General features: G+C 43.3%; 1 protein-coding gene and 1 long non-coding RNA gene across 4 annotated transcripts in view; one reads left to right on the top strand and one right to left on the bottom strand.

Annotated features, from left to right (window-relative positions):
* Nucleotides 1-21,697, top strand: part of gnao1a (guanine nucleotide binding protein (G protein), alpha activating activity polypeptide O, a) — an 88,233-nt gene that overhangs the window by 52,370 nt on the left and 14,166 nt on the right. For all 3 annotated transcript variants that reach the window (XM_056417500.1, XM_056417502.1, XM_056417501.1), the window contains exons 4-6: nucleotides 2,141-2,301; nucleotides 10,459-10,587; nucleotides 17,859-17,988. In XM_056417500.1, coding sequence (XP_056273475.1) covers nucleotides 2,141-2,301; nucleotides 10,459-10,587; nucleotides 17,859-17,988 — 420 coding nt within the window. The remainder of the gene's footprint in view (nucleotides 1-2,140; nucleotides 2,302-10,458; nucleotides 10,588-17,858; nucleotides 17,989-21,697) is intronic.
* LOC130195805 (uncharacterized) overlaps nucleotides 15,356-21,697 on the bottom strand; it is a 139,422-nt gene continuing 133,080 nt past the window's right edge. The window contains exon 3 of the long non-coding RNA XR_008832128.1: nucleotides 15,356-15,571. This is a non-coding gene — a long non-coding RNA (uncharacterized LOC130195805). The remainder of the gene's footprint in view (nucleotides 15,572-21,697) is intronic.

Raw genomic sequence — 21,697 nt, 5'->3', positions numbered from 1 at the left:
GTAAGAGAAAACAAAAAGAGGAGAGGGAAGAAGCATAAGAGGCTGACCAAAGGATGGTACGACAGGCAAGAATGAGAGAGTGAGGGCTGATGGTTGGAAGAATAAAAGAGATTAAACACAGGGGGAAAGGAGAGAAAGAGAGAGGAAATGGGAGGACAAATGAAAAAGAACAAAACAACATGGTCATAGGCGCATATGGAAGGACAAATTGATGAAAAACAATAAAAGACACTGTGATGTGTAGATAGAGCTCAGATAGAAAGACTATGACAGAGATGGTGATGATGGAAGGAAGGAAGGCTAATGGCCGGCAGAGGGAATGGATGAGGTCAGGAATGACTTGGTTTGATTCGATAGACAAGAAGGAGCAAACGCCCCACAATGAAGGAAAAGATCTGGGTGAAATTGTATCAATCTCTGTTGGCTTTCGATCCGACTACAATCTAGCCTCCAATATTTCTGGGGTTTGGGTGTAGCCAGATGTCAGGGCTCAGCATTCCTCCATGTGCCAGTCATTTGTTAACTGTCTGATAAGAAACTTGAGATGCAGTTAATGATCTCAGTTAATGTATCCAGTATTAGTTGGTGCTGTGCAATCTAATTATAATGGTTGGATAACATTACACTAAAGGAATAACAACACTCATCCCCATCCAATACTGGCTCATTGGAAAAAGTATTTTCATTCTTAAGGACATAATGCTGTATTGTTATATATATATATATGTAGTCTGTTTGATTGTTAATTTCACTTCAATGTCCAAGGCCACAGTATTAGAAATGTCACATTTTCAATGTACCTGTAGATTGAAACTATTTTTTATTATTAAACCTTTATTTAACCAGGTGAATCCCATTGAGATACAAAAATATCAAACAGTAAATAGTATGGTATCTCCTAGATAAATCTTTTAAATAGAATAAGACATTCAAGATATTCTGACCACAATAATGAATGGACATTTCGTAATGCAGAGCAGTTATGCATTTTGGACTGAAATAGACTGTATTTGCCAGAAAACTCAACAATGTTATAGTTATAGTTAAATTTGACAGAAACTTTGACACTTGGTGATCTATTGAAAATGGTATACTCCCATGGTTTTCATTTCATATACATAGAGCATACCCGATCACTAATGTCTTTTTGATAGAATTTAACTTGCACATAAATCCCTTCAGAATACGCACAAGATGTCCATTTACTTAAAGATGTCTGTATGCATGTGGATATCGGTCAAGAAGATTATTATACTGTATATATAGGACTTAACTGTGCAGCTGTAGCTGTATCAGCATATGAATTAAAAATCCAGAAGATCCGAGCCACAGTGTGATATGAAGGAAGTAGAAAGTAAGTGGAAAATAAATGAATAACAGCAAAGAGTAAAGGGAAAACTGAGGCGAGGATCAACTGCTGGATTCAGTCAAGATGCTGGTGATGGAAGCTCAATCTTAAGAAGATTTCTGCAGCTGGTTTACTCGTAGCTTAGTGGCGAGCAACATTCTCCAATAACACAGACAAATATGTCTTATACAGATTAAACAAAAGTAATATAATGTTAAAAAACAATCGTGATAAACTCTCAAATGCAATAAAACAGGATTGTGTAATCTTTGGTGGAATTCATTATTGTACAATTTCATGTAATCGCATCCTCGTCTCTAACATTAAATGTCGCAATAGGAGCCATTTGGTTTATGCTTTGCTTATACCAAACAATTAATGTAGGAAGTTACTTGGGCACCAAATTGGAAGGACTTTTATGATCGTATGAACTGAACAGCTTTTGGTTTTATGTGAGCTCCTGGGATGCGAGTGCTCTGCCTCTTTGCTTGGAGGGTCTCGGTGCAGACCAGTAGTCTCTGCCCCAGAAGGCAGAGACTACTGGTCCGAGTACTACATCCGAGTAACAGACAATATTGATGATCCTCTAGTGAACAAATAATCTCTGTTTACCAAGTGGTACACTGTTTAAAATGTATTGTACAGTGACGGTCTCTCTGCAGTTTGTTGACAATAATTATACTAATGTCATTTTGAGTGGTTGATGTGATTACAGCGCCTTCGGAGTTCAGATGCTCCTCCTCAGGCCTCCTTGAATGCTCACCTCCTGCTTCTCCCCTCTGTCTCCTCCAGGCGGATGCTAAGATGGTGTGTGACGTGGTCACTCGTATGGAGGACACGGAGCCTTACTCCGCCGAGCTACTCGGCGCCATGATGCGCCTGTGGTCCGACTCAGGCCTCCAGGAGTGTTTCAGCCGCGCCCGCGAGTACCAGCTCAACGATTCAGCGCAGTAGTATGTACACATCTGTCTCTGTGTGGTTATGTTGGCATGTGAAATGGAGCGTATTCTAGTTTGTTCACCAGTTTTAGCGAACAAATACTAAAAAGTGTTCTTAATCAGTGAAAATGTCAAATGTTATTCACGCAGACTTGATAGGTGGTCCCCTGCACGGGCGGAGAATTTTGTGAAATTGCTGGTATTAAGTTGCTGTTTCCTTCTCTGCGATATTGATCTCTGGTGGTGTCGCCCAGCATCACAAGCAGTATCATATCACTGAGTCAGCACAGAAGCAAGTTTATCCATCCACCCACCATAAAAGATGGAAAAATAAAATAAAAATGCTCTCTAGCACACACACTCAAACACACCTTATGTATTTACAATCTTCTAAATGTGATTGTACACTAGCTATTACGACACACAGTCAATCACCATTACAAGCACAGGGCCTGATTTATGCCTGAGTGCCTATGTGTGGGTGGAGAGAGAGAGAGAGAGAGAAAGCAAAGGCGAAAGGAGGGGGTAATTTCCTTCAAGTGCCACGTTTGTGCACGTAGCCCTTGTTTAATTGTGCACCATACATGCAGTGAAATTACACAGCGACATTGAGATACATTTAGATAGAGTGATATTTGTTGCTGTGTGCAGCACATACAGTATACATATATTACTCTGATAGGATGTAGTGAATGTAGCTTGTATTTGTCTTTAGTTGATGCACTGGCATGCATTCATATTAAACGGCAATCTTAGCTGCACCAAACCAAGATACTATGTCAACTGTGTATTTCATGGGGAAAAGCATCATGTTGGCTCATCTGGAAATACTTTCAAACTATGTTAGTTCAATTCATATGTCTTTCTTTGAATTTAAAGGCAGTTAGACCTAACAGTTACCTTTATATTATAACTGGCTGAATTGGGAAGAAAGCACACTTTGAAATGCACCATTTGGATGAGAATGTACCGGTTGAAATACATGGACAGAGGCAACAAAAAGACAAAATAAATAGTCGAAGATAAGGAAAACAGAAGCGAGAGGAGAACATGAGAAAAGATGGAAAGAGATAGGGCAGAGATAAGAGAAGGCGATTAGGAAATTAAAAAGGAAGTCTGGACAAAGAAACCCCATCAAACTGATGCAATGATACAAGCTGCAAGACAAATAAGACTAAAGGAGACTGAAAAGAGAGAGAGAGACGCAGCACTTGGACATCTTGAAAGTGCAAACATATTCCTGTCAACATTTACATGTGGTCAATGACCTCAAACAACTTCTGCTGTGTGTGTGTGTCCGTGTGTGCGCCTGCGTTAAATGTCACATTCAAGATTGATGCACACTTCCTATTATGTTGCAGCCTGTGGAGCAGAACAGGCCCACCAGCCAATAAACTGATAGGACAGATATCACATGATCAGACCACATTCTGTTTAACTGTGTGTGTGTGTGTTTGTGCGTGTGTGTGCGCACGCTTCTCTCTTGAAAATCCCTAAAAGCAGAAGAATGGAAATGCTAAGTTAAGATAATGTGGACATTGTTCAGAGAAAGTTGATGATGCGTATGAAAGTGAAGTTAAAGTTCGGTGTGTGCGGTTTGTTTGTCAGTAAATAAACTCCTCAGGTTCACAGGCCAAGTTCCCATGTCTGTTGATCAAAGTGAAGGAGGTTAGACCTGAAGTTAGCAACCACTCTGGCTCACTTTAGGTGGGCTGACCTTTGTTTTTGTGTGTGTGTAATCACACATGCATGTACACTAACGTGCGTTTGTCTCTATTCTGAGAGGAGCATGTACAGCCTGAAGCCTCCTCTTTCTCTGTGAAGATTCCCTGCATGTCCTGACCTATTTATTACAATGCCTACGCACTCTGTGTATGATGTACATAACCTGCCTTTGAGACACAGTGGTAGCACTGCACTGCTACATTCACAGCTATCCACTGTACATTACTGGTACTGTACATACTCTCACACACACACACACACACTCAACCACATACTCGCTAATGGGCTTGCAACGCACTGACTGAGACCCTAACACACAGCTGACAACATCAACTAATTGCGCCAGAGACTAACTCTTAAAGTGTCTGCATGTGTCCACGCCAAGTGACTCAGTCGCCTGTCGTTGCAGCTGGGGGCTTGTGAAGAACTTCAACCACGGCATCAATGGATGTGAACGCAGGGCAGTGGCCCTAATCCGGTCGGTTAGCGGTCACTGATCGGTTAATGAGAGTCGGCCATCGGTCAGGAAACAATTCATCTAAATTAGCTTTCGTCCTACAGCCCCATTTCAAAACATCCACACTATCACTTTAAGATGCCAGATAAAGTAGTTAAATGGACAGTGGACCATATGTGGCTAATTACACTGAAACACTGCAGTCTAAATAGTCGTTAAGAGTGCATCGTGCCTACTAATAGTTTAGTCTGAGTACACTTGTTTTGGGAAATGTCAGACATAGTGTCATCCTTCTCCTTTCTTTACTCCAGATATTGATTCCTGCATTTGATTATTTGACATCATCCTGTAAATCTACTTCAGCCTCATTGATATTTAACACAGTATTATATCCTGGTGCCTTTTGGGTCCTGTGATTTTACCATTTCTGTTCATTGTATTTTTTGGTTGAAAACACGGGGTAACGTAATGTTTAATGGTCCGCTTGCTTCTTTAAACAAATGATACAAACTACATGTCGTGATCTGATCAGTGTTGATTTAAGCAGTGACGTGTCGGTACACTGCCAGTGTGGCATTTCCTGGTTTATCTTCTTCTCTGGGCTAAATAATGACGGGCCTTTATCCTCAGCCCCCTCTTATGTTGTGTAGCCAGGTTGTGCCATGTTGCGTCATGTCGCTGCAGCTTCTGTGGAAGTGACAAGTGCTGGTTGTAAATATGTGTCGGAACATCACAGTAGGGGAGACGTTTGATCATCTAAAAACCAGTTACTTAGCAACAGCTATGAAGGAGGACAGTGCAGCCGAACTCCTATGGGCTGATAGTTAAACCGAAAACATGACACATAGATCTGTTTCTATGGTATGTTTCAAAGTATTCATATTCTGCCTTGAAATGCTTTTTTGATATGTAAATATGTTGAAAATCATATATTGTATACACTTGCTGATTTAGTTGTCAACTATGGAGGACTTAAAATTAGGGTTGGATACCGGAAACCGGTGCCAATGTAGCACCGGTTCCAATACAACCGGTATTACCCGGACCGAAAGGCAACGCACATTCCGGTGCTTCCTTCCGGTGCCTGAGCCGATTAAAATTGAAAAAAACTATTGTTGTGAACTTCTCTGGTGACTCCGCCCTGTCAGCAGGTTACGAGCCTCTCATATTTAACTTTGACAGCGGAGGCTGCGCCGTGTGTGACGGCGTGAGCCCGTGTCGAGCACACCAGCGTCAGGCTGGACGCGACGGGGAGACCGTCACCGGTCCCCCTGAACACGTGGAGACCGATTATGACGAGCAGCCTGAACTCAGATTAGTACCGGAACGTTGACTGCAAGTCTTGCATACATAAAAGTAGCCCAATAAATAATAAATTAGCCATTATAACCATGCTTAAGCTAGCTCGTAGCTAGCACGAGCTACGAGCGTGACTGTCTGTCAGCAGATGTGTTGTTGTCCAGCGGTCCCGGCTGTATACCCGGTGTTACCGGGAATATAATGACGGAGGAATAAAGACCGTGGGGCGTCACTTTGTTTCAGTGGACCTCTCGCTATCAGAATCAAAACTTTATTTGTCACGTGTCATCTTCAGTACCTCTGATTGGTTGTTCTCTTTGCCCATCAAAACAGTGACAGGATTAACCCTATAAATATAAATTCATAAATATATGCACATACATAAGTACATATTTACATATGTGGCACCCTGGACATTTTAAGGGCAAATCTGGTCAGAATTTATATTGTGTTGTGTTGGTATCTTGCCCCCATCATCCTTATTTTCTTGTTATTATCATTTTAAACGCTTTGTGTTAACTTAAAACTCGCCTGCTTTCACCTGAAGCAGCTGCAGGGCGATACTCGTGTTCGCCAGCAGGGGGCAGTCGCGAGTTTTGCCATGACTGGCGCCGTAATTCTTGTTACAACAAATTAGACCAGCATATCACAGACAGACAGCTATTAATGCGGGTCTGTCTTGGTGTTTACAGATGAGAAGCGTACACAAGCGCCATATATATATATATATATATATTAATGTTATGTTCGCTCGCTTTGGCGGTGCTATATTTTGATAGTTATTAAGTGTGTAGTAGTTAAAGAAAAGACGGTTAATTAAGGCTAGCGCCGTTTAGCTAGCGGATGCTAATCGCGTTTTAGCATCAGTAACCTGGCCTGAGAATTCCATTCCATTGTCTGACGTATGTCTGTGTTCTGGTTCCGTGACGTCGCTAGTGACGTCACGGAACACCGAACCAGAGTCTATGGCTGTGTCTACTACCGGACACTTTACGAAGTACACTGCAATACAGTGCACTGACATCTGTAGTGCACTGCGTGGCTGATGAGTCTGTATCAAATGGAACACTTACGTTAACCACTTGGCGGAAGTAACGGACGCAAATCTGCTTGCGATACCCGCAAAACTTAAAGTGACAAAATGAATGCACTTCTTGCCCTCTTTGTGTCCCTTGTTTACCCCTTTCTCCACCCCATGTGGAAACTGCGATACCTCCACAATCGCGGCAGGAGCCTCCGTGGTCTACCGCTTGTGCTACCGTAGCATCTCGTCCGCCATTGTTTTAGAAATGAAATGAAAAGCTGGCGAAAGGGCTCCTCCTCTTCCGCTACGTAGCCAAGATGGCGCCCGTTTAGGGCCAGTAGTGTCCATCGTTTTACACTGCATTTTTTGCCCGTTTGCAGTGCACCATCCGGGTACTTTCAGTGCACTGAATTCTGCTGGTTTTGTCAGTGTGGCGCCCTAAGCACTGAAAGTCAGTGCTCGAAGTGCTCAAGTGTCCGGTAGTAGACACAGCCTATAACTAGAAGTGATTTCCAGCAGGCTACAACAGCCCTTCTGTTCTGTGGTAGCGAGCATAGACCTGATGGAGGAATTCATAATAGGGGAACTGGGGATGTTTGTTAATACAAAGTCAATGTGGTCACACACGCACGCACGAGCATCTGGATGTCCGCCGGGACAGGACGCGAAAAATGCGCCTCATTCGGGCTGATTTTTAAAACTCGGGCGGTAAAAGTAGGTGAGACTGTTGAAATGCTCCGCGTGACGTCACTGACGTCATCCCGTTGAATCAGAACCTACGGAGGATATCGATCGTCTGGAAGCGGCCGTCATCCAGACGCAGCTCCTGGAGAAGCTGCGTGCGGCTACGGATAATATAATATGTAATATTTATATTATTAACCCAGACTCGAGGGCTTGATGGTCCGACATGTGTGGGACTTTCTCAACAGAACAAAGAGTGTGTATTTCTTCCGTGGTGGACGGTGGTAACGAACTGTTATATGCCACGATAAGCCACGCCCCCTCTCCGGCGCTTCTAGCGCGAGTGAAGAAAATGTGACGAATAGTCCGGCGAGTGAACTCACGTGAGTACATTTAGTAAAGCAACGCAAGGATTCGCCGCTCCTCTGGCGTGAACGCAGCATCAAGGAGAGTGAACAGACCGCAGTCCTCTGCAAAAAAAATTACCTTCAAAATAAAAGCACAAGATTTTTTTCCTCCCTTTTTTAAGAAAAGGCATCATATTTTTTTCATGCCGTCGCGGGCCACATAAAATGACGTGGCGGGCCACATTTGGCCCGCGGGCCATGAGTTTGACACGTAAGCGATAAGGTCTGCACATGACAATATATATATATATATATATATATATACACACATCATATAACGGAGAACATATATTGTGTTTGTTAACAGTCCGATATCCGTTGTTTTTCAGTGCTCCATGATAACGGCTTTTACAGGGAATATGGCCAAAGAGGTTTTTAATGTCCTCATTGTGCGTTTAAAAAAAAAAGTATCGGTTCAGGCACCGTTTAGGCACCGGTATCGTTTTAAAAGTACCGGTTTAGCACCGGTATCGGGAAAAACCCAAACGATACCCATCCCTCCTTAAAATGAATTAAGTATAAATAAATAAATGCATGAATAAATAAATAAATGCTTAAATAAATGTTTAAATAAATAAATAAATACAGGAATAAATAAATAAATGCTTAGATAAATGTATAAATAAATACAAGAATACATGTATAAATAAATACAGGAATAAATATAAGTTATAACTCAACAGGACATCATTAAATAAATGTATTTCTACATTTCTGTATTTCTTCATTTATTTATGTGTCCACACGTATTTCTTCATTTATTTATTTGTGACATTTACGTGTCCTTATATTCAAATGAGCTGGGGCGGTCCGAACCTCATTGTTAAACAGGATTGGTCACAGGAGTGTGATGCACCTGGTGTGTTATGCTCGACTATTTCTGCCTGGCACATGATGCTGAAGTTGGCTCGCTTACCTAACCGTTAGCAGAAGTTAGCCTAGACAGCTTTTTGACTTCAGCCGTTTATCAGCCGCTTTGCATACATTACACAAAATGGAGGCATGATGTGAGTTTATTTTCTCCACATATCTCCTACTCTTCTCTCTATCGGTTTGACTCTCCTCCGACCCTCCTCTGTTGGCTAAGAATAGCAGTGATGTCTGAAGGTAATTGGTATTGCTCAGACCTCACTCTGCACCGTGTTGTAGAAGTGAAGCTTAAGATTGATACCTTTCACGGTGGATGTTACACAGCTTTATTTCAGCATAGGCAAAGAGCATGGAATTACAAGAACATAGCAGAGATTAACCACAATAAAAGAATAATTGAAGCCACGGCTCCGTCTTCACCCTAGTCTCCCTTATTCGATGCCAGATGGAAGGGTGGAGTGATACGGTAGGGAGTGATCACCCCTCAGCCAGGGAGCTATACCCTTCATGTTCTATGAGATGAATCTCTGAGCTGTTCTCTGAAGGATTATTTAATGAATACTTCTACATTAAAAAATAAACGTCCACTTCCAAGGATGTTCCATTACATAACTGAATAGTCATCTCGCCCACCCACTTCCCTTGATCACATACTTAACATGGTAACATAGCTTTCATATGTATGTCATCTTCTCATTAGAGTAATTAACATTTATAATTAAAAGAATTATTAAGAAAAATATTTAGTTTTTACATTTAATAAACATAAATTAATTTAAAAGTACTGTAAACAGTGACCAGATTCCTTAAGTGACAGTAAATGAACCCACTGCAGTCAGAGTTGCACATTTACTGTCATTATTAATACATAATCCAGTGGGCGTTTGTCACATGCTGCTTGTTATGTAATATTTACTGGTTCAGCCACCTGAGCCATGCCATTACATTTGTGTTACATCATTGCACTGGAACACAGGGTGAATAGCAGCAAAATAAATGCCTCCTTTTTCAGTGATCACACTCCTACTCTGTCAGTATGAGTATCAACTCTGAGCTGCTGAGTCTAAAAGATGAGATACACAGAGCTACTGGAGAAGTAATGGAACACTTCAAAGGAAGACAATTATAAGCAACCACTATCAGAACTGACCATTTACTAAGTGTTGCCCCCCTTAGTTACTGGAGCTCCTGTATGTGTACACGATAAGGGCCAGACCCCAAAGCAACAACTATAACGATATGAGCATCCACATGGATGATGGACGAGGGATTCTCATTGTCTGTCAGTGTCTCTATCATTCATCCAATCCCTCTTAATAGTCATCCCAAACATACCACTGGGTCATTGTCAAAAAGAATGTTTGAAAATTCACCATTAGAAGAGCAAAGGCTCTGAGAATGACGACTTACAGATTCATTTGGAAAATGCAACGCTGTGGCTGGCTGGTGTTGCTGGAATGAAAACTTCCCCAAATCCAATTAAGAGCTGGACACATATTAGTGCATGAAAAGGCTAAAAAGAAGAAAAGGTCTTAATTATCCAAACTCTTTATTTCAGAACCTCGCTCACTACAGCCTCGTGTACAGCCCTTCAGCATGTGTAGAAATCCAAAGCGTGACAGACCTACCACGTCTTGTTAAAGTAGCTCAATAAGAAGAAGATTGCTGCTGACTTACAATCTGCGTGTGTCTCTGTGTCTGTGCAGTTACCTAGACAGCCTAGACCGGATTGGTGCCACAGACTACCAGCCCACGGAGCAGGACATCCTGAGGACCCGAGTGAAGACCACGGGCATCGTCGAGACACACTTTACCTTCAAAAACCTCCACTTCAGGTCAGTAAGCACTCACAGTATCACTCCCTCCAGGAAATACACGACACCTTAGTTCTTCGGTTACTGATGGATTTATTTGTCTCACGTGAAACCTCAGTCAACACATCAATCCACCGTCCAACTGTATGAATACATTTCAACATACGTTGGCGTTCACATGACACAAAAACTGTTTGCTCGTAAATATGCGCGACGAAACATTAACATAGTGAACGTTAAACCTCGCTGGCTGCACACAACCGAGAGGGAAATGGGTCCACTTAGGAAACAATAATCTGAGAAACAAACACTTTGTTGATAATTCAACTTCTTTAACTTCAATATTTTAGCAGAGTACAAAACTTCTACTGCTGCACATATCTTGAGGAGCTGGTGGCAGCTAAATGCGTCCCAGCACAACATAGAACGTAAAAAGAGTTCCTATCATGTGTAAATACAAACAGAATCAATATTCAAGAAACAAGTTGTACAAGCCTATTAAATAATGACATGAATAATATTTACATACATAACATTGACAGCACTGCCTCTTACTCATCTTTCTGTCTGCTCCTCTTATTCATGAACTATCGTCCGTAATTAATATGATGAAACGCTTTAAACATGCTATGATTGTCTTTGATTTAAACTAGATCTGATTCAATTAAGAGTGAGCAGCAGTGGGAATGATGGCAAAGAGGAGGGGCTTGTTCGGTAGGTGGAGACAAACGGGAGAGAAAAGAGGTGGAGGACTTTTTCTGACCTCAAATTTAATTAGCATACTTCTGCCCCTCTTGTGTGTACGCATATATTACACATACATGTTAGTGCTGCTGAATGATGCGTTCTCCTGTTACTGGGGGGAGGCGTTGTGCTGCTGGGTGTGTTTTCACTGAGAAGCCGAACTGTTGTCAGCTCAATTGTTATTACTGGCAGTCAGGCAGTGTGTGGGAGGCTGCAGTGTTCCTGCACTGGGTGTAACCCCTCAACCCCTCTACCATTATACCATCACATGTGGAACTGAGTTCACTTCACTTTGGATTCACTCCTCTCTGGTAGTAGTTTGACAAGTATACACTACAAACCACAAAATTACAACATGTACATAAGAGTGGTCATTCCAAGCTTATGAATGCTTGAGGTAAATTACTTTCTTCATTAGAAAAGGTCCATCTGGTCTCAGATATACAGTTTATGAATACTTTATAATCCAGTTTACTTGTGTTGTTGCTTGAGAGTTTCAGCTTTACCGTAATCCTCAGACGGTCTTGGTTTGATGTGGCAACACACTGACTTTTGGGGTTTGCAATGTTCCCTCACGCTAAAGCTAAATATCTTTAATAAACTAACACTTACAGACCAGAACCACCTGTCTGAAAATCCCATACCTTTAGAAATGGTTTCATATTCTAATCAAGCCAGCATAATTACAGATTCAGAGGAGAGACCCGAGAATCACGGCAAACGTGCGCAATGGGCCCGAAAAAGGACACGGCCAGATCAGAATAAGCGCACCGTAAGACTGTTTGACGAATGTGTAGCTTATTGCATGTCCCACTGTGCAAGATGGGTCAAATGTAGTTGGCTCTGTTTAGTGGATGACCTAGAACCATTGTTCTGATAGACAACAACAAATGGTCAGAATCACGGTTCTCTCACAATTGTAAATTTTTCTCTCAAACTTCCCAAAACGTGCACGCTGTAAGAGCTAAATAAATCTCAAATGGCCAATGACAAAGCAGTGTTCCCACTGGAGGCTTTACTGAGCACACAGTTATACAGTCAGTGATACGTCAAAAGACTCTTACAAGAGGAATAAACTGCCAGAATTTATGAGATCCCACATTGTTCATACAACAGAGTATAGAGAGACTGGAAAAGACATCGAAAAATAAAATTCAAGGTTGAAAAAAATATTAGGAGCATTATGGAGCATACACTTACAAGATCTAGAAATAGAACCGCTTTATGGACTACGAAGAGGGCTAGGAACCCCAAACCGACCACAACCGTGAAGCTCCCAGGCTTCAGAAGACACTTTATTGTTCATAGGAACAATACATACACTACCGTTCAAAAGTTTGGGATCACTTAGAAATGTCCTTATTTTTCAAAGAAAAGCATTGTTTTTTTCAATGAAGATAACATTAAATCAATCAGAAATACACTCTATACATTGTTAATGTGGTAAATGACTACTCTAGGTGGAAACGTCTGGTTTCTAATGAAATATCTCCAGAGGTGTATAGAGGCCCATTTCCAGCAACTATCACTCCAGTGTTCTAATGGTACATTGTGTTTGCTAATCGCCTTAGAAGACTAATGGATGATTAGAAAACCCTTGAAAACCCTTGTGCAATTATGTTAGCACAGCTGAAAACTGTTTTGCTGATGAGAGAAGCTATAAAACTGGCCTTCCTTTGAGCTAGTTGATTATCTGGAGCATCACATTTGTGGGTTCGATAAGACTCTCAAAATGGCCAGAAAAAAAGAACTTTCATGTGAAATTCGCCAGTCTATTCTTGTTCTTAGAAATGAAGGCTATTCCATGCGAGAAATTGCAAAGAAACTGAAAATGTCCTACAGCGGTGTGTACTACTGCCTTCAGAGAACAGCACAAATGGGCTCTAACCAGAGCAGAAAGAGAAGTGGGAGGCCCCGGTGCACAACTCAGCAAGAAGACAAGTACATTAGAGTCTCTAGTTTGAGAAATAGATGCCTCACAGGTCCTCAACTGGCAGCTTCTTTAAATGGTACCCGCAAAACGCCAGTGTCAACGTCGACAGTGAAGAGGCGACTCCGGGATGCTGGCCTTCTAGGCAGAGTGGCAAAGAAAAGCCATATCTGAGACTGGCCAATAAAAAGAAAAGATTGGTATGGGCAAAAGAACACAGGCATTGGACAGAGGAAGATTGGAAAAAGGTGTTATGGACAGATGAATCCAAGTTTGAGGTGTTTGGATCACACAGAAGAACATTTGTGAGACGCAGAACAGGTGAAAAGATGCTGGAAGAGTGCCTGACACCATCTGTCAAGCATGGTGGAGGTAATGTGATGGTCTGGGGCTGCTTTGGTGCTGGTAAAGTGGGAGATTTGTGCCAGGTAAAAGGGATTTTAAATAAGGAAGGCTATCACTCCATTTTGCAACGCCATGCCATACCCTGTGGGCAGCGCTTGATTGGAGCCAATTTCCTCCTCAAACAGGACAATGACCCAAAGCACACCTCCACATTGTGCAAGAACTATTTAGGGAAGAAGCAGACAGCTGGTATGCTGTCTGTAATGGAGTGGCCAGCACAGTCACCAGATCTCAACCCCATTGAGCTGTTGTGGGAGCAGCTTGACCGAATGGTCAAAGTCAAAGTCAAAGTCAGTTTTATTTGTCAATTTTCCATATGTGCAAACATACAGAAGATCGAAATTGCGTTTCTCTTCTGTCCAACATAAAGTGAATTGTGCAACATATAGACAACATAGAGTGCAAAAATAGTAAAAAAACTTGTGAACATATAGACAACATAAAGTGCATAGACAACATAAAGTGCAAAAATAGTAAGAAACATGTAAACATATAGACAACATAAGTTGTGCTAGCAGCATTCAGACATGTGAGTCTGAGAGAGGACGGAGTGGGAGGATGGGGAGAGAGTTCAGCTTCCTGACAGCCTGGTGGATGAAGCTGTTGGACAGCCTGGCGGTGTGAGCCCGGAGGCTCGTATCTCCTCCCAGAGGGCAGGAGGCTGAAGAGACCGTGTGAGGGGTGGCAGGGTCACTCACAATCGAGGTCGCTGGCGGTGAGGCGGGTGTTGTATATGTCCTGCAGGGATGGGAGGGGGGGGAGTGAGGCACCCATGATCCTTCCAGCTGCCTTCACTATGCGCTGCAGGGCTTTCCTGCTGTGGTCTGTGCAGCTTCCGCCCCACACAGTGATGCAGTTGGTCAGGATGCTCTCGATGGTGCCGCGGTAGAAGGTGCACATGATGGATGGGGGGCTCCCTGCTTTCCTCAGTTTCCGGAGGAAGTAGAGGCGCCTCTGTGCTTTCTTTGCCAGCGATGTAGTGTTGGATGTCCACGAGAGGTCCTCGCTGATTTCCACCCCCAGGAATTTGGTGCTGCTGACCTGCTCAATGTCCGCACCGTTGATGGTCAGTGGTGGGTGATGGGTGTGGCCTTTCCGGAAGTCAACAACGATCTCTTTGGTCTTGCTGTTGTTGAGCAGGAGGTTGTTGACTCCGCACCACGTGGTCAGAAGGTTGACCTCCCTCCTGTAGAGGGTCTCGTCATCCTTGGTGATGAGACCTATCAATGTTGTGTCGTCTGCAAACTTGACCATGTGATTGGTGCTGTAGCTGGTTTTGCAGTCGTGAGTCACCAAGGTGAAGAGCAGGGGACTGAGCACACAGCCCTGAGGGGCCCCTGTGCTGAGTGTGATGCTGCTCGAGGTGTTGTTGCCAACACGTACTGCTTGTGGCCTCTCACTCAGGAAGTCCAGCAGCCAGTTACACAGCGAGGTGTTGAGCCCCAGCTGGTCAAGTTTGCAGATTAGTTGTTGTGGGATGATTGTGTTGAATGCTGAGCTAAAGTCTATGAACAGCATTCTTACATAGGAGTCTTTTTGTCCAGGTGGGTGAGGGCTGGGTGGAGAGCAGAGCAGATTGCATCCTCCGTGGACCGTTTGGCCCGGTATGCAAACTGGAAAGGGTCCAGAGTGGGGGAGAATGGATTTGATATGCGACATGACTAGTCGTTCAAAGCACTTCATGATTATGGGGTCAGTGCCACTGGACGATAGTCGTTGAAGCAGGACGGAGTGGATTTCTTTGGCACAGGTATGATGGTGGTTACCTTGAAGCATGATGGAACAACAGCTTGTCTCAGAGAAGTATTAAAGACATCCGTGAAGACGTCCTTAAGCTCCTCTGCGCAGTCCTTCAGCACACGACCAGGGATGTTGTCTGGACCTGTTGCCTTGTGGGTGTTGATGGACGAGAGAGTCCTCTTCACGCTGGCAGCAGACATGCACAGAACCTGATCATGGGGAGGGGGCGGAGTCTTGTGTGGACGAGTGCTGTTCTGTGCTTCAAACCGGGCAAAGAATCTGTTGAGGTTGTTTAGCAGAGAGATGTTGCTGTCGCAGTTCTGTGGCGTGGGTTTATAGTCTGTGATGGTCTGAATGCCCCGCCACAGGCTGCGTGTGTCTCTGCTGTCTTTAAAGTGCCGGGTTATCTTTTTTGTGTAGGAATTTTTTGCTTTCCTGATGCCGTGGGACAGGTTGGCTCTCGCTGTTTTCAGGTCCGTTTCGTCCCCAGCTCTGAAGACCTTGTTTCTGGTCCTCAGCAGCCGATGGACTTCCCCTGTCAGCCACGGCTTCTGGTTAGCCCGAGTGGTGATGCTCTTTACATGGGTCACATCATCAATGCACTTGCTAATGTAAGAAGTAACAGTGTCTGTGTACTCCCCAATGTCTGTGTGGTCGTTGTATGTGGCTGCCTGTTTAAACATTCCCCAGTCTGTTGAGTCAAAGCAGTCTTGGAGGCGCAGGAGGCCCCTCTGGCCACACCGTACCTGCTTCAGAACCGGTCTGGAGGCTTTCACTCTGGGTCTGTATGCTGGCATTAGCATGACGGTGATGTGGTCAGAGAGACCTATGTGGGGGAGGGGGGAGGCCTTGTATGCTCCTTTGTGGGTTGTGTAGACCAGATCCAAAATGTTGTCTCCTCTTGTAGGGAAATCAACATGCTGGTGTAGTTTGGGAAGGACAGTCTTAAGGTTTGCATGGTTGAAATCTCCAGCAAAGATGGTGAAGCCGTCTGGGTGAGCCGTCTGTTGTTCGCTGATGGCCTGATACAGTTCACCGAGTGCCGCATTTCTGTCACTGTTGTTGGAGGTCGGGGGGATGTAAACAGCGACTAGCAGAATCGCCGTGAATTCCCTCGGCAGATAAAAAGGACGGCACCTTATGATCATAAACTCCGCCAGTGGTGAGCAGTGTTTACATACCACGGCAGCGTCCCGGCACCATGCGTCCCGGATGTAAACACATACCCCGCCGCGCGAGTTTTCCCTCCATCAGCGAGGACTCTGTCCGCTCGGTAGCATGTTAGCTGCTCCAGTCTCACAGCAGAGTCGGGGATGTTGTCGTTTAGCCATGTTTCCGTGAAGATAAGCACACAGCAGTTCCTCACGTCTCGCTGCTCCGTCTGCAGCAGTCTAATGTGGTCCATTTTATTGTCCAAGGATCGCACATTAGCCATGATAATGGATGGTATGGCTGGACGAGTTGGCCTAACCGCTAGCCTAGCTCGGATACCTCCGCGCCTACCCTCTTCTGCTTCCTCTCACAACGCTTGCGCGCCTCCTTTCTGGGGAGGAGTGGCAGTCGAGTCCGTGTGGTCGGTGTGGTCGTAGGCGGCGAGTAATCCGTGCTCATGAGTGTTTCCGCTTGTTCAGCGTCCAGAGTGCCGTGTAGTTTGGTCCTGCCGATGGTTAACAGAACCTGGCGACTATATTTGGGTTCCGACGTAGACAGACGAGGCGAAGACGAACACTTTTTGGACGAACTTTTGCACAAACATTTAGAAACGGAACAAAACACCAAATGGTCAGGACAGAGAGGGGCCGCTGCGTCCGTGCGTGCCGCCATCAAGAAGTGCCCATCAAGCCAATCCAACTTGTGGCAGGTGCTTCAGGAAGCGTGGGGTAAAATCTCAACAGATTACCTCAACAAATTAACAGCTAGAATGCCAAAGGTCTGCAATGCTGCAATTGCTGCAAAAGGAGCATTCTTTGACGAAAGCAAAGTTTGAAGAAAAAAATTAATACTTCAAATACAAATCATTATTGACTTATTTTTCTATACATTTTGCAACTCATTTGATAAATAAAAGTGTGAGTTTTCATGGAAAACACGAAATTGTCTGGGTGTTCCCAAACTTTTGAACGGTAGTGTATATGTCTTATATATAAGCATAAATATGAGTAAATAATAAAAATAATAAATTCTTTATTTCTATTTTTTTTGAGGCATGTGCAAATATAGTATGTGCATCAAACCGTACAATACATAACCTCAGTAAACAATGCCAGGAAGTGGGATCTATTAAGTATGTAAAAAATTAAATCAGGATATGTTTTGAAATATACAGTATCCAATTATTACAGTATTAAAAAGCAGAGTTGAAATGTTGCAGCATTCATTGCACAGTTTCATCATTATTGCACTCGAGAAGTGAGAAGACAATGTCTTCTATGTGTCTTCATGTGATTCACGGCCGTCTCTCTCTGTCCTTCAGGCTGTTTGATGTGGGAGGTCAGAGGTCGGAGAGGAAGAAGTGGATCCACTGTTTTGAGGATGTCACAGCGATCATTTTCTGTGTGGCGCTCAGTGGATACGACCAGGTGCTGCATGAGGATGAGACCACGGTAAGGACAGATGTGTATTCTCTCTCCCGGTCTCACTGATGCTGTTTCACCTTAATGGCCTTATGACCCATTTATAAATATCGGAACACTTTTAGAGGATACTATATAAGATGGCATCAGTAATTTTATTTTATACATTCGAGATGTGCAACAGCATATTAGTCCCCTAATTCGTTCTGACACGGGCTACGTAGCAGCTGGTTTAAAGATGGAGTGGACGCTTGTTCTATATAACGGTGTTTAACATGACATTAAACCAGGGGTGCTCACACTTTTTCAGCATGCGAGCTACTTATTATGTGACCAAGTCAAGGCGATCGACCGACGGGGGGGGGGTGCTAGTGAGAGTCGCGCGAGCCGAGAAGGATTGTTGACGGGGGGTGCTAGTGACTTTTTTTTTGCTCCGTCCCAATGCGCGCAAACCGGTGTCGGAGCTCTGCAGCGCACGAGACGGCGGGCAGAGGACTGTTAACGCGACACGTAGAGACAGAAATGACATGCTGCTGCTGTAATGTGGCGCTATAGAGAAAGTGACAGGGGGGCGGGCCAAATTTTTTTTATGTCATGCGATCTACCATACAACGCCGCGATCGACTGGCAGGTCGCCGCGATCGACGTATTGAGCACCCCTGCATTAAACCCACGGCCTGTGTAAAAGCTTGAGACACCGAGCAAAACTTGCCTGTGGAGCTGTTAGATGAGCTGCTACATACATTAAGATGAATTTTTTTAAATGTATTTATTTCCACTTCATATATAATTCTTTCAGATTTGTTTTAGGAATGACTGGTAGATACAGAGAAACATATTGCTTTCCTCTTGCATCTATTTAAATAGTGGTAATAATGCTGAACTGTCAGCAATTGTCTTAATACTTTCCCGTAACATTAGAGCTCAATCTGAATTCAAAATACTTGTTGGACTTCTTTTGTTTGAATAAACAGACAACAGTGCTCTATCTCTGTCTGAGACATAGAGAAGTTATTTTTCTCTGTGCAAATCCTTCTTCCCTATGCTGACACTGCAAACCAAGTTTCATTCTGGCCAAAGCAAATGACCTCTTTTAAATAATGGGAAAGTCATGTATGGTCAACAGAAATTGCTCTAAAGGCAAATCATGCTGACTGTAAATTATGAGATATGGAGAAATCATCCACGACGTGTATGCAATGCCTGTATGTACCTTACTTGAATAAGTGTAAAGAGCTTTATTAATACAGTACAAAAAGAAATATGATATTATTTAGAGGATAAGGTGAGCATAGAACATTTAATGGCATTGTTTATAATTTAAATAACCGTAACATTGCAGGACTTTTCTGTTATGTGTTTAATGTAAGGCTCTGGACGAGGTGTCAGTCACAATGGAGTCGCTCAGGGTTTCCTCAAATAGAAACCACTCTGTGCCATGTGGCTGTGAAGCTGATGCAAAGTGTGTAACCTACAACAAATAAGCTGATTTGAATGCATGGCGCTCGCTGCTATTTATACAGCCTGATGTGTATCCTCTGAGGAGTCCAGGCTGGGAAACTGCTCTGTAGCTGCTCTATTTATGTAGATGTCATCAAGCCTCCTGCTGAGCTGGGAGCACCAGAAGAACGTCAGAAGAAGAGAGGCAAAAGCCATCAGAAAACACAAAAACAGCTTCCAGTGTGTGTGTTGTATACATGAGTCCATTTTGAATACCGTAGGCTTTTGTTGTCTAAATGTAGGTCAAGGTGAGACTTTAAGTGTGACTGCTATCGCATTTAAGAGGAGAAAATGTCTCCTAAAATTACTTAAAATAACACGGTTAAACGTATCCTTAGTAACATAACACCTATAACATTCATACTGTATGTTTACAAAAAAATGTTTAGGTCTACTTTAGAGGGTATATTGTGCATAAGACCATAGTCTAAATATATATTATAATGCTTGGGCTGAAAGAGTTCCCGGGTATTCATGGAAGTCAGAGTCACAGGTGGTGACATTTACATTCATATTTTTTGGTGGTGACATTTACATTCATATTTAGGTTTAACATCATGTAAAACTAAGAAACTGTTTTCCTGAAACACCAGAACAACACCAAACTCTCACCAACATGTTCAGACCAAGGGACAATATAGCATAAGATTATTATTAATTATTATATTACAGTTTTCACAACTCCCAGCAGTATAATTCCTAATAAAATAACTAATTGAATTAATGTGACCCTGACCTTCAATAGCGGCATAAAATGGATGGATGTAAAAACCGATTATTGTATGAGAGTTGTTGATCAAATTGACACTTGCCCATTATGAGTCGATGAGCTTTCTAGCTGCTACTACAGTGTTTGCTGCAACGCTGCACAATCCACTGTCTCAACAATCACACTGGATATTTAACGGATGCCATCAGAGCATTTCAGAGGTGACATCCCTGCCTTTGGCCGGCAAGAGAAAACATTCAAGACTCGTGTAAATTAAAATAAGGACAATGTGTTTATTCTGAGGCTTTTGTTTTTCTAGTAAACTGAATTCAATGTTGTAATTTTTTTACTTTAGAAGACAAAATACGAGTCACAGCGAGTAGGTAGCTTAATGTGGGCCGAGCGTAGGTGTATTAAGAAGGGGCGGGCCGCGGGTGTTACCTTCTTTTTTAGCTCATGGCTCACTTCCTGTGTGCGGCCGTCAACCACCGAGCTGACGAGGATGATTCGGCGTACGGCAAAATAAAAAAGTTGTTTCGAGTAATAATAACCAGTATCGTTGTTGTCGTAAAAAAATACAAATAGAAACACATTCCAAAAGTCATAAAGAAAGCGACGGCAATGAGGCACACGCCTTGGAGAAAGCATAAGCCACAGCAGAGATCACTTGACTGGGCCGCACTACAGACGTTCTTCTATTGGTCGGGTAGAGTTAATCCAAAGGCAAGCAGTTGCTATGTGAGGCTGACAACGTGATTTGGCGAGAAAGCATTTCGAAATCTAAACGTGAAACGAGTGAGTCATGCTCTCAAAATGAAAGACCACGCTCTCATATGAAGATAAGGGGAAAAAGCTGCTTTTAAGGTCGTCCTCCCGTCCTGCTTCATTCTCACAAACACGATATCTCTGGGACGCCTGGACGGAGGTTCTGGTTATTCTAGCTTTGTTCATTCTACAATATGGAAGTGAAAGACCACCTCACAGGCCCCGTGCTAAAGGTTTATACTATATATGTCTCAGTGCTTTATGGACACAAGCACACAGTACACTACATACTACTTCTGCTTTTTAATTCCCTTCATTCTATTGAAGAACTGCTTGCATTGTGTTTTTTCTCTGCCTCTTTGTGTTGTTCCTGTGAAAACACACAGACATCACACACACACACGCAGGCTATTTGTTGACAGCTGCTCTGGGTGAACGCTGTGTAGATAATGTCCTTTCCTTCTGCCTCTGAACACTTTCTTTTCAGCAGTAGGGGTGTGTATGTATACAGTGTGTGTGTTTGGGTTAAAGGGAGGCGTCATATAGGAAGTCGGCCGTGGGTGGGCATTTTCTGTTCCTGCTCTAAACTCCGTCCTGCAGCATCTCTGGCTCCTTCCACTCCTGTCACTCTCGCCACCGACTGTCCTCTCTTACCAATCAGCAGTCAGATCTTCCACAGACGCTCCGCCCACAGACAGGTATGAAACCTCCCAGTAGGTTGATACACTTATCGTGAGTTAAACGCTGTGCTTCTCTGTTTGTGAA

Source organism: Pseudoliparis swirei, chromosome 6, assembly GCF_029220125.1.
Source record: "Pseudoliparis swirei isolate HS2019 ecotype Mariana Trench chromosome 6, NWPU_hadal_v1, whole genome shotgun sequence".
In the NCBI taxonomy this organism is placed as follows: Eukaryota; Metazoa; Chordata; class Actinopteri; order Perciformes; family Liparidae; genus Pseudoliparis; species Pseudoliparis swirei.
The sequence above is the reverse complement of the archived record's forward strand: the minus strand, read 5'-3'. Positions and strand labels throughout refer to the sequence as shown.